Source organism: Notechis scutatus, chromosome 2, assembly GCF_049901735.1.
Source record: "Notechis scutatus isolate UNSWTSFEM ecotype Mainland chromosome 2, rNotScu1.2, whole genome shotgun sequence".
NCBI lineage: Eukaryota > Metazoa > Chordata > Lepidosauria > Squamata > Elapidae > Notechis > Notechis scutatus.
In genome coordinates, this window is record NC_142010.1 from 5,247,381 (window position 1) to 5,260,010 (window position 12,630).

The 12,630-nt window shown below is 46.1% G+C and overlaps 1 protein-coding gene and 1 long non-coding RNA gene across 7 annotated transcripts in view; one reads left to right on the forward strand and one right to left on the reverse strand.

Moving 5' to 3' along the window:
• Nucleotides 1-993: 993 nt before the first annotated feature.
• Nucleotides 994-12,630, forward strand: part of LOC148131637 (uncharacterized) — a 65,040-nt gene continuing 53,403 nt past the window's right edge. Inside the window, exon 1 of the long non-coding RNA XR_015747121.1 lies at nt 994-1,087. This is a non-coding gene — a long non-coding RNA (uncharacterized LOC148131637). The remainder of the gene's footprint in view (nt 1,088-12,630) is intronic.
• LOC113425264 (uncharacterized) overlaps nt 4,447-12,630 on the reverse strand; it is a 96,989-nt gene continuing 88,805 nt past the window's right edge. For 3 of the 6 annotated variants that reach the window (XM_087953123.1, XM_087953119.1, XM_087953121.1), the window contains exon 2: nt 4,447-6,957. In XM_087953123.1, coding sequence (XP_087809249.1) covers nt 4,836-6,482 — 1,647 coding nt within the window. In that variant the 5' untranslated portion in view covers nt 6,483-6,957 and the 3' untranslated portion in view covers nt 4,447-4,835. Of the gene's footprint in view, nt 6,958-8,522; nt 8,636-12,630 lie in introns of those variants that run through there. The other 3 variants (XM_087953120.1, XM_087953118.1, XM_087953122.1) reach the window with 3 other exon arrangements.

Here is a 12,630-nt window from a genome sequence, read left to right on the forward strand (position 1 = left end):
ATTCTAACCACTGCGCCACCATTGCTCAGCACAGCTTCTCTTCCGTTTTTATTGCCAAGAAAACAAGGTGGACTTACTGTCTATGGCAGGGGCCTCCAACCTTGGCAACTTTAAGACTTGTGGACTTCAACTCCCAGAGCTGGCTGAGGAACTCTGGGAGTTGAAGTCCACAAGTCTTAGAGTTGCCAAGGTTGGAGACCCCTGGTCTATGGAGATTCTCAGTCATCCAGGTCATGGTTGTCCCAAAGGTGCTTTTTCAAGAGGCAATTGGACTTTGTTTTTCTTTGAAGATGTTTCTCTTCTCGTCTAAAAGCTTCGGTTCTGAAGAACTGAACTGAACAAGCTTCTTGGATAAGAAGCAAAACATCTTCAAGGAAAAACAAAGAAAGTCCAGGTTCCTTTTGAGAAAGCACTTTTGAGACAAGGTGGACTTAACTTTGCAGTGAAGAATCAAAAATACATTTGACAAGTTCTGAGCCTTCAACAGCTGGGAATCTCTGAATGTTGGCTAGTAGTGGGCAATAATAAGGGAGGACTGTAGATTTCTCACAACCCACTATTACAAAACTCCTGAACTTAAGGTTTTGGCTGCTGCCACATACAGCAATGTGGGGCAGGAGCCAAAAAAGCCAATGCAATCCTAAATTGCATTACGGAAGGATTGACTCAAGATTACATGAGATACTAATACCAAGCTATAAAGCCTTCGTAAGACCACACCTAGAGTACTGCATCCAGTTTTGGTCACCATGCCATAAAAAAGAAGCTTGAGACTCTAGAAAAAGAATGCAGAGAAGAGCAACCAGGATGATTAGGGGACGAGAAGAAAACATATGAGGAAAGATTATTTCATTAGACTAGCCTGGCTAGTCTAATGAAAAGAAGGATCAGGGGAGACAAGATAGCAGTCTTCCAATATTTGAGGGGCTGCCACAGAGAGGAAGGGGACAAGCTATTTTCCAAGGCACCTGAAGGCCAGACAGGGAACAATCGATGGAAACTGAACAAGGAGAGATTCAACCTGGAAATAAGAAGAAATTTTCTGACAGAACAATCAACCAATAGAACAGCTTTCCCTTCAGAAGTTGTAGGAACTTCATCACTGGAAGCTTTCAAGAAGAGATTGGACTGCCATCTGTCAGAAATGGTGTCGGGTCTTCGCCTTGGGTAGGGGGTTGGACTAGATGACCTACAAGGGCCCGTCCAACTCTGTTATTCTGTAACGAGGCAATTTCATTCTTGAGAACTGGATTGCCAGGACGAAGCACAAAAGTTAAAGCCATAGAGCTATACTCCCTAGAGCGGTCTCCAGACTGACTCCAGGAAGATGTGGATCTGCGGCGAGGCTGTAGCGCCATCTGGAAGGGAGGAGCATGGTGCTGCGCGGGCAGGTCGGAGTAAGCGGGAGTGCCGATTGTGCGAAAAACAGTAATAGCCGGCGTTTCCGAGGTTGCATGAAAAAAAAAAAGAAGACAAAAAGAGGGAGGGAAAAAGAAAAAAAGGAAAGAAAGAAAAAGAAAAGAAAAGAAAAGAAAAGAAAAGAAAAGAAAAGAAAAGAAAAGAAAGAAAGAAAGAAAGAAAGAAAGAAAGAAAGAAAGAAAGAAAGAAAGAAAGAAAGAAAGAAAGAAAGAAAGAAAGAAAGAAGAAAGAAAGGAAAGAAAGAAAGAAAGAAAGAAAGGAAGAAAGAAAGGCAGGCAGGCAGGCAGCCTTGCGGTCTCTTGTCTCTTGTTCCACTCACTCGTGCAGCGCAGGTCACCTTTGCTTTCCAGCTGCAGTTCCAAAACAGGATTCTTGTTTTTGCAAACACAACAAAATCAAACAAACCAACAAATAAGCCACAATCCTATCATTTGGCCTGGATCAGGGATCTCGACTTGCCCCGATTCCTGTGATCCGAATATGGCTTTTGAAAGAGGCACCTGGATCTACTGTGTTAGGGGTCTGCAACCTTAAACACTCAAGAGAGCCATTTGGACCTGTTTCCCACAGAAAACACCAAACACCGGGAGCCACAAAACCTTGGTGGCTGTGGCCAACTCAACATCACTCCCACCCACTCACATGACCCCCCCCCCTCCACGCCTACCCAGGTTTTGTGGCTCTGCATGGTTTCTGTGGGAAATGGGTCTGTCTCTTTTTCCTTCCCTCCCTCCCTCTCATTTGTTTTTTGTGTTTTACCTTCTCAGACCAGGCCGGGGGTGGTGGTGGTGACTGGGAGGAGAGGCCGAGGGGCAGGGCCAGCCAGTGGTGGGATCACCCAACAGAGAGGCACAGCTCACCCAACAGAGGGCCCAAAGAGCCGCATACGGCTCCAGAGCCACAGGTTGCTGACACCTGTGATCGCCTCAGCCTTGATCCTTTCCGCAGCCTAATCTTCACTGTTGCATCGATGGGATTCAACAACGTGATAAAGGGCCAGAGTGGTAGTAGCTCTGGGGGATTTGGTGTTGCAAAGAGCAATGGCGACGTTTGTGGTTATGGTGCTCCATCAAACGGTAGCCAGTTCCAAGTAACTGTAGATAAACTTAGGGTGCCAATCACTTTCTCTCAGCCCCAGGATGTAGGGAATGGCAAATCACTTCTACAAACCTTTGCAAAGAAATCTGCAGGGACTTGTTTCTGAGAATCAGGCAGGATTAAACAGGAAAAATAACAAAAAAAATAACAAAAAGCGTCTGGAGTCTGTAGTCTAAATCAGGGGTCTCCAACCTTGGCAACTAAGCCTGGCAGACTTAAAAGTTGTCAAGGTTGGAGACCCCTGGTCTAAACAGTGTTTCTCAACCTTGAAAACAGATGTACAGAATTCCCCAGGTAGTAATGCTAGGGAGGAATTCTGGGAATTGAAGTCTTCAAGCTGCCAAGGTTGGAAAATGCTGTTTTTTTCAAGTCAAGCAAACTAGTTTGCGGGGATGTTAAATATTGTCGCGTTAACCTATTACAAAGAAGTTGTTGCATGTGAAGGTCCTCGCTCAGTTTCTGAGATCACTGGACAGGCATTTTGGAAATCCTGGTGGAGGTTGCCAAAAAGAACCAATAAATGCAACTGGATCGGTTGCCCGATATTTATAAGGGATGTTGCTGTGTGCCATATGTCATTTTGTTGAAAAAAACAAGTCACAATTGCAAGATGGGTGCAATTCTTTATCAGGACAATAAATAGGTTCTGTGAGGGCATTTACTCCTTGTGTGACAGCGGCCTAACTGTAAGTAAGAGAACGATCCTGGCTTGTACCAATTTGAAACCTGCTTTACAAGAACAATGGAAAAGCAAAGGTTTTCATTTTATTACAAGGCGGAAAATCCTTGGCAGCCAATCAGATCCCTGAGGATTTCCAGCCCTGTAATAAAATTAAAACCTTTGGTTTTCCATTGTTTGGGGTCCCTCTTTCTTGTTAAGCTGGCACCCAAAGACCATTGCAATACACATGCTTGATGGAACAGCATCCCCTGGTGGATTGCAGGGCCCTTCACGCATCTCTCCCCTCCCTTCTTGTGTTAGAACACAAGGGACAATTAAACCAGCGGTCACCAACTGCTGCTGCTGCGGCCCACTGGTGGGCCATGAGAAAATTTTGGTGGGCTGCAAAGAAATCTCACCCCCCAGAGCACGCCCCCAAAGCAATTAATCCAGGCTGCACAGAAACACAAGGCTGCGCTGCAGGAACCCTCCCCGCCCACTCACTCCTTACCCGGCAAACTTGCCTGATAAATTGCTATTTTTCCTTTTTCCCACCATCATCTGTTCTGCTGTGCCGGGAGATTTAGATTAGCTAGGAAGCAGGACATGGTTGGATTTCTTGCTTTCTAGCTAGTCTTTAGATCTTCGGCTCTGCTTTTAAGCACAGCCGAACCTCCCTTAGGACTGCAGGTTCTATTATTCGGTGCAGACTCACGGCAATATGGATGGCACATAGATTTCTGAATGAATCTGTGATTCTGCGAGCAACTCAACCTGCCTGCCTGCTTTGCCTGATTTTGGGTAAAAGCTGCTCTTTTTTTATAAAAACATCAATATTTATATAAATATTTATAATATTTACATACAAGCCATGCCCAGCCAGTCACATGATCACCAAGCCACACCCACAAATTAGGCCACACCCACAGAACCAGTTAGTGGTCCCTGGGATTTAAAATTATGAGTTTGGTGGTCCCTGAGGTCCAAAAGGTTGGCGACCTCTGAACTAAACAGTGTTTTTTAATGGGGCACTGGTGGAGGGGATAATACCAGATTTAAATCAGAATAGACCTGGAAATTAACTTCTCCAGTTTAACTCCTTGAAGGAGAAAGATAAGTTTTGGGCAAGAATGCCACCAGGCTTGAACGCAGTTAGTAAGGCCAATAACAATAACAAAAATCACCTTTCTGGGACATCACAACCATAAAAATGCCATCACCTTTGCTAGACGTGCCTTGTATTTGCAGGGCAAGTAAATGTTAAATGCTTTGCAATTTACAATATATGGGGTTTATTGGTTTCTGTATTACGATTGTATTGCTGTAAACTGTGTTGAGTTACCATGAGTTTCTCTGCCATATAGATTTTCGTAATAAACATACATGCATTCATATTTATATGCCCCTTTATGATATGAAGAAACAACTCAAGACGACAAACACATCTAATAAAGGTCCAAGCTCGCCTTTTCTGGCCCAGCACAGCAGTTCCCTTCGACTCCATGAAAGGGAACCACCGCCCTGGGCCAGAGAAAGGGAGTTCAGATTTCCTTCCTCATGTCTGATACTAAGACACGTTTGACTAAAAAGAATCATGCAAGAAATCAAAAATATTAATTTCTCAGCTGGGCTTCCAATAAGAAAAGAGAAACGAAGTTCAAGATTCCTCTACACACATCAAATTTTCCCTCATGTGGAATTTCTTGTGTGCGATAAGAGAGGAATTGCGTGTGAAACACTGTTCACAATCTGGGCATTTGAATGGTTTCTCCCCTGTGTGTAACCTAACATGATTTATAAGGTTAGACCTAATACTGAAATCTTTCCCACAATCTGGACACTCATATGGTTTTTCTCCTGTGTGAGTCCTCCAGTGTATCACCAAGTCGTAATTCCGATAGAAACATTTCCCACACTCGAGACACTCATATGGTTTCTCTCCTGTGTGAATTCTCTGATGCTTCACCAGGTATGAATTCTGACTGAAACTTTTGCCACACTCAAGACATTCATATGTTTTTTCTCCTGTGTGAGTCCTCTGATGTTTCACCCGGTTGGAATTATGACTGAAACTTTTCCCACAATACATACAGTCATACGGTTTCTCTCCCGTGTGAGTCCTCTGGTGTAACATCAGGTGAGAATTCTGACTGAAACTTTTTCCACAATCCGGACACTCATACAGTTTCTCTCCTGTGTGAATCCTCCGGTGTATCACCAAGTCGAAATTTCGAATGAAACTTTTCCCACATTCGAGACATTCATATGGTTTTTCTCCTGTGTGAGTCCTCTGGTGTATCATCAGAGCAGAATTCCAACTGAAACTTTTACCACAATCCAGACACTGAAATGGTTTCTCCCCTGTGTGTGTCTTCTGGTGCTTCACCAGTTCAGCCTTCCAACTGAAATTTTTCCCACACACTTGACACTCGTACATTTTCTCTCCTGTATGATTTCTCTGGTGTACCACAAGATAGGAATTGCGAGAGAAACCTTTCCCACAATCAGGACATTCGTATGGTTTCTCTCCTGTGTGAATTCTCTGGTGTTCCACCAGGTGGGAATTCCGACTGAAACTTTTCCCACAATCCAGGCACTCATATGGCTTTTCTCCTGTGTGAGTCTTCTGGTGTTTCACCAAGTCGGAGTTCCAATTGAAATCTTTCTCACAATCTGGACATTCATATGGTTTATCTCCTGTGTGAGTCCTCTGGTGTTTCAGAAGGTTGGAATTATAACTGAAACTTTTCCCACAATCAGGACATTCAAAGGGTTTCTCTCCTGCGTGAGTTCTCTGGTGTACAAGCCGGTTGGAATTCTGTTTGAAACTTTTCCCACATTCCACACACTCATAAGGTTTTTCTCCTGTATGAGTTCTCTGGTGTTTTACCAAGTTGCAATTCTGACTGAAATGTTTCCCACAATACAGACACTCATATGGTTTCTCTCCCGTATGGGTCCTCTGGTGTATCACCAGCTTGGAATTATGCTGGAAATTTTTCCCACAATCTGGACATTCATATGGTTTCTCTCCTGTGTGGTTTTTCTGATGTATCACCAGGTTGGATTTTTGAGTGAAATTTTTCCCACAGTCAGGACATTTAAAGGGTTTCTCTCCTGTGTGACTCCTCTGGTGTGTCACCAGATTGATTTGCATGTTAACTTTTTTGCCACATGGGGCACACTGATAGAATTTCTCTTCAGTATGAGTCCTTCCATGAATCATGAGTGACCTGTTCTCAGTAAAGCTTTTGCCACACTCCAAACATTTGTCTGGCTTTTCATGGGGTGGATTGACATGCATAAATCATAAATGTGATCTGCAATCTATTTTTCCCCACATTAGGCAGTCTGTGGTGTTTTTCCAACACTGATATTCTTGGATTCTTGAGGTGGCCAAAAATATTTCTGCTCTCTTAATTGGTGTTTGTTTGGTTCAAGTCACTCTTTTCCTTCCTCAATGGCTTTCATTAATGCCTGCCCTTTTTGGCCATCCAAGGAATCTTTTCCTTCCCACTGACTTCCAGCAATGTCCTACTTTTTTCTGAATTTGGAAATTATCCCACTTAACTTTTAATGTAATGGTTCCAAGTTCCACATAGTCTATTTTCCAGCTCAGTGCCTTGTTATTCTCTCCCTTGTCTCTCTGCTGAGGAAGGGAAAGTGTTTTTTATATTTTCTGGAGGAAATGGAAAATATTTTGATTGATGGTTTGTTTTGCATTTTAGTGCAGCTTCTCATTCTGTTGTCCAGAGTGCTCTTCTTGGCATCCTCTTTGTCTGTAAGATTTATATTAATGGGTTAGTTTCATTATTGTTTAAAGAATTGGAGAACATGTGAAAGCAGCAAAAAAAATTCCCCCTATACCAGGGGTCCCCAACCACCAGTCCGTGGACCGGTACCGGTCCGTGGAACAAATCCTACCGGGCCGCTGGTTTGCTGGGCGCCGCCATCTTGTTTTGATGAAAAAGTGCTTCCGGTGAGCTTTTCCGGGTAGAAAGCTCACCAGAAGTATTTTTTCATCAAAACAAGATGGCGGCGCCCAGCACTTCCGGTGAGCTTTTCCGGGTAGAAAGCCATTTCTACCTGGAAAAGTTCACCGAAGCGCAAGCGCCGCCATCTTGTTTTGATGAAAAGTGCTTCCGGTGAGCTCACCGGAAGCACTTTTTCATCAAAACAAGATGGCGGCGCCCAGCTGATGCCGGTACCGGGCCGCGGCATAAAAAAGGTTGGGGACCACTGCCCTATACCACGAATAAACAAACACCAACAGTTCAAATTTAACCTCCAACATTAATTATCATTCATTTGAGGAGTGGTAAGGTGCCCTAGAGGTGGAGCTCTTGCCTCACAATCAGGAGGCTGTGAGTTCGTTCCTAGGTAGAGGCAGATATTTCTCTTTCTGGGCACATCGAGAATATATCTGCTGAACAAAACTCCGCACTGGCGACAGGAAGGGCATCCGGCCATTAAAAGACTCTGCTAGTTTCATTCAGTTGCTCAGACTCCACCCCTCAAGGGATTATGGGGTCATTAAATGAAGATAATTATCATTAATTTGGCATATAGAAGACTATGAATTTATGTAAATAAAAATAAAATCTCAGGGGAGACAAGAGGTCAAACTTCAGTCTTTCAGGTGTGCTAAGTTGTAGGGACAGGTTTTGAAGAGTTCTCCTGCACCCCCACCCTCAAAGGAAAAACTATCTGGAACTGAGGGAGGCCCACTTTCTCCCTAACCTCTAGCATTAATTATGATTTATTTGGCATATAGAAGACTAGTAAGATCCAAGTTCAAATATCAATTCAATCATAAGATTCTCTTTTTGGCTTGGGTAAATCACTTCTTATATGCATGCATATCAGCAGATACACAGACCTATCCATTTATTTATTTAGACAATCTAAGTGCATTTCAGCGTGCAAAATGTCCTAGAAGTGCATTCGCTCATATATTTTTTCTCTCTCTTGAGAATGGTGGGGATCCTAACAGATGAGATGGTGTCCAAATCCCATGCAACATTTAAGCATCCGATTTGCCCATGAAACTCCTCGCTTTGCCAGGAAAACAACATGTCAATAAAATGGAAGGGTTGAGGGAAATGAAGAGAAATATGACAAATATACAAATATTTCTTTCAATCCCCCCAAATCTGCCAGCAGAAAATCACAGGCAGCTTTTTAAAATCATGCAGCAAAAGGGTAACATTTGGGGAGAGAAAGAATATGCAGCAGCAGCAGCAGCCCATATCTTTCATTCTTGTGCCTTCGCTTCTTCCACCCCGTGTGGAGGAACGCAAAGGGCCGGACTTGCTCCCGGCTTCTCCTCCGACCTGCCCTCCACTCACCTCCCAGGAGCCGCTTCGGCCCCTCCAAGCAGCACAAAAGGCTCCGCTGACGCCATCAGCCTCCCGTGGCTGAGCCGGAAGAGGAAGTTCCCCTGCCCTGCGCCTCCTCTCCTTTACAACCTCTCTAGCAATCCACTACTCTATCGTTTCAACTCGTTCAAGCTCAGTCTCTCCCCTTTCCCTAGCTATGCTGCGGCTATACAGTTAGGCGCGAGTGTTGCTTCTCCGTAGAGCACCATCTAGTGTCATAAGGCGGAATAACACGCTCGGTTTTTTTTGTTTTTTGTTTAAAAACAAATTTTATTAGTTTTTAAAGACAAACAAAACATAAAACATAAGAACATAAAACCTCTTTTCTGAAAGCTACTTGTAAATTTTAACAAGGCAAATAAAACATTGTTTTATACAGCATAGTTCTAAATTATCACATTTCCATATAAACACATGCATATCTTTTTCAAATTTCTCATTATTTCTCCCTTTGCTTTTATTCAATTATATTTCTTTTCTATATTTGTCTAAACAAGTCAGATGAAAATATAAGTATAATGAATAAAAACATATAAAATAGACAACACGCTCGTTTTAACCTAAGGTGTTTGAAGTGGTTCTCATTGGTTCCTTCCTTCCTTCCTTCCTTCCTTCCTACAATGAATCAATCAGAATGAGTGCCATCAAGTCTTATTTGTCTCCCATTGATAGCTTTTCTCCCTGAGGATACATCCCATGTTGTAATGACGAGGCAGTCGAGTTGTTTGATCATGAACAACTGAATCATGATGATCTTTATTGGAGTCTAGTCTTGCATTTATACACATTTTTAGTTATCCTCCATCACTGGTTAACTTTGGTTACTGCTTAACTTTGGTTACTGTTTAGCACAGTAATCCATACAATTCATTATCTCTAGTTAAAGTCTAACATATGTTCACTTCCTCTCTCTAATCCTCCTTTAGATTAGTGACTTTGTTTGCCTGAGTTGTATTTGCTTGGAAACATTCTTTCTCTGAGGTTTGCCATCCGAGATTGGAACATTCCTGCAATTACAACTCTACAATCCCAAACCTTTATTTTCTTTCAGGTCCCTCAAGAGGACACTCCTTGTCCCTGGAGCTGCGGCCAGAAGCTTCGTCTGCAAGAAGCTGCAACGAAGCCAAAGGAACTAAGCCCTTTGGGAGAGTGAGGTGGGGGTGGGGAATGACGTGCAAATAGGAAACGAGAAAGTGCCCCTCCCTTGTTTTCAGGCGTTTTTTCCTGGGGGTGGGTTGGGGGGAGTGTTACAGGATAACTCCTTGAAACTTAACTAAAGCTGTAAGACTGAAGCTTGGCCTCTTGTCTCTGCTGGGATTTTATTTTATTTTCCTTTAAATGTTTAGCTAACAAGCACACAGTATTTCCTATAGGTGCCCCATCCCTGCTTAACAATGGAAAGTTTGGCACCCATTGCTTGTCCCAACCTTAGAGCCATCCATATTTCTTTTCCAACTTCAGGAGTGGAACGAGTCATTCCCTCCCTTCTGGACAGTTAGCATCCTGGCTGGCTTTTTATGCCTTCCTCAACAGCAGTTTGTAATGCATGAGAAAATCATGAGAGGTTTTCCTGGCAGAGCAGTTCGAGGCATTGCTGCAGATTCAGATCTTTTCTAATTTTGCCAGCTGAAGAGGGCAGTGAAAGGTTGGCAGCCTGGGACTTCAACTCGCCCTCTGCTTGCACCTCTGAGTTTGCCACCCGGAGAAAGGGCTGTGCAGGAGGAAAAACACCTGGGTCCTTCTCAGTCTGGCTTCAGGCCGGGACACATCGCCAAAATGGCATTGGTTGCAATCCTCATGGACTTTTGGAGGGTTTGAGATAGAAGACGTACAGTGATTATGGGCCTTGTAGGCCTAGTTTCAAGATCATTGACCACGATATCCTTCCGGAGTGTTTTGAGGACGGGACAACTGCTCGGTTCCACTGGCAATCTAGGGAAGTGCTCCTGGGCTGCGGGGCCAGCGGGTGAAGCCGTGGAGGTGGTGGAGGCGCTGATGGTGGGCATGGTGGTGCTGCTGCTGGGGCTAAAGACAGTCTGATTGTGTTCTGGCCTCCGGTGACTGCCACAAAGTTGTCATAGATCGCCACAGAGATCCCCAACAGCATTGCTGCGCCAGCCACCAGCATCTCCACCGCCCTCCATGGCCAGCTCGTTGGCCTGGACCTCACCTGAGGCTCCTGCAGCCCGCAAGTGCTTCCCAGCCCTGCCCCATCTCCCACCCCCTGACACTGCAGGGAAAGCCATGGCCGCAGGCAGGGCTACCACCCACTCCACCTCCCATCATCTCCTTCCTGGGCATGGGGGGAGGGAGGGAAGGAAGGAGATGGGAATGAGAAGGAGGGAGGGAAGGAGGGAGGGAAGGAAGGAGATGGGAGTGAGAAGGAGGGAGGGAAGGAAAGAGATGGGAATGAGAAGGAGGGAGGCAGGGAAGGAGGGAGGGAAGGAAGGAGATGGGAGTGAGAAGGAGGGAGGGAAGGAAAGAGATGGGAATGAGAAGGAGGGAGGCAGGGAAGGAGGGAGGGAAGGAAGGAGATGGGAGTGAGAAGGAGGGAGGGAAGGAAAGAGATGGGAATGAGAAGGAGGGAGGCAGGGAAGGAGGGAGGGAAGGAAGGAGATGGGAGTGAGAAGGAGGGAGGGAAGGAAAGAGATGGGAATGAGAAGGAGGGAGGCAGGGAAGGAGGGAGGGAAGGAAGGAGATGGGAGTGAGGAGGGAAGGAAAGGGGGAAGGAAGGAGATGGGAATGAGAAAGAGGGAGGGAAGGAAGGAAGGAGATGGGAATGAGAAGGAGGGAGGGAAGGAAGGAGATGGGAATGAGAAGGAGGGAGGGAAGGAAGGAGATGGGAATGAGAAGGAGGGAGGGAAGGAAGGAGATGGGAATGAGGAGGAGGGAAGGAAGGAAAGGGGGAAGGAAGGAGATGGGAATGAGAAGGAGAGAGGGAAGGAAGGAGATGGGAATGAGGAGGAGGGAGGGAAGGAAGGAGATGGGAATGAGGAGGGAGGCAGGGAAGGAAAGAGGGGGAAGGAGGGATGGAGGAAAGTGGAAATGAGAGGAAGGATCTGAGGGAAGTCCTGCCTTAGCACTTGGCTGCCAGCCCTGCTGCCTTCTTGCCATCCCCTTGCCCTCTCCTCCTGTCCTGTCCTGGTGGTCTCCCATCGTATCGCTGAGGATGCTTCACTCCTCCCATGGAGAGGGTGTGGATCTTCCTCTTGACTCATGCGCTTTGCCCTCCCGTACCCACAATGAGCAACCTGGCCAAGGACAGTGAGCACAGCAGCTGCGGTCTTGAGGAAGTAAGCCTGGCCGGACGCTTCCCCTTTGGGGAAGCAGGGCTGGGTTCGGCTGAGGTGTCCCGAGACCCCAGGAGCTATTGGGCCAGACTGGGTGATTGCCATGCTGCCCAGAGATACCGGCAGTCCACGCTGGCATCGGGGAGTCCTCTGCATGGCCTGAGAGGGACGGTGAGGCTCCTCTGGGGCGGGGGACGGGGGACAAGGCTTTGGTGCTCACCCTGGTTTCACCTTCCTCCACTGGAGACCTCCAGGTTCTCCCCTCCCAGTCTGGCCTGGCCCCCCCCTACAAGAAGCGGAGGACAACACAGCTGCACGCGGAAGCGCAGAAGAGAAAGTTTGCAGGAAGCCAGTTTCCTCAGAGTCCCAACTTCTCCCTTGACAGATCTCTGGAAAGGAGGATGGGATGGCAGGGGGGGAGCTGCATGAGTGAAGGCTGCCCTAACAAGCCAGCATCCTTACTACACGATTGGAAAATGGGGATTCCCTTTCCAGAAGGGCCAGCTTCCCTCATGCGGGGGCCAGGGAGAGCTGCTACCCCGCCTCCTCCTCTTCCTCTCCAGAGATCTGTCAAGGCAGAAGTTGGTCTCGGAGGAAACCGCTTCCTGCAAATTTTCAACTCTGCGCTTCCACACGCAGCAATGTTGTCCTCTGCCGCCTGCTTTGCTGGGAGGGGGGGGCACAGGACAGGAAACACCAACGATGTCTAGCATTGGGAAAAGAACATCTCTTTTGGCATGCTGTGCTCACACACACACACACACACACACACTCCAAATATGGA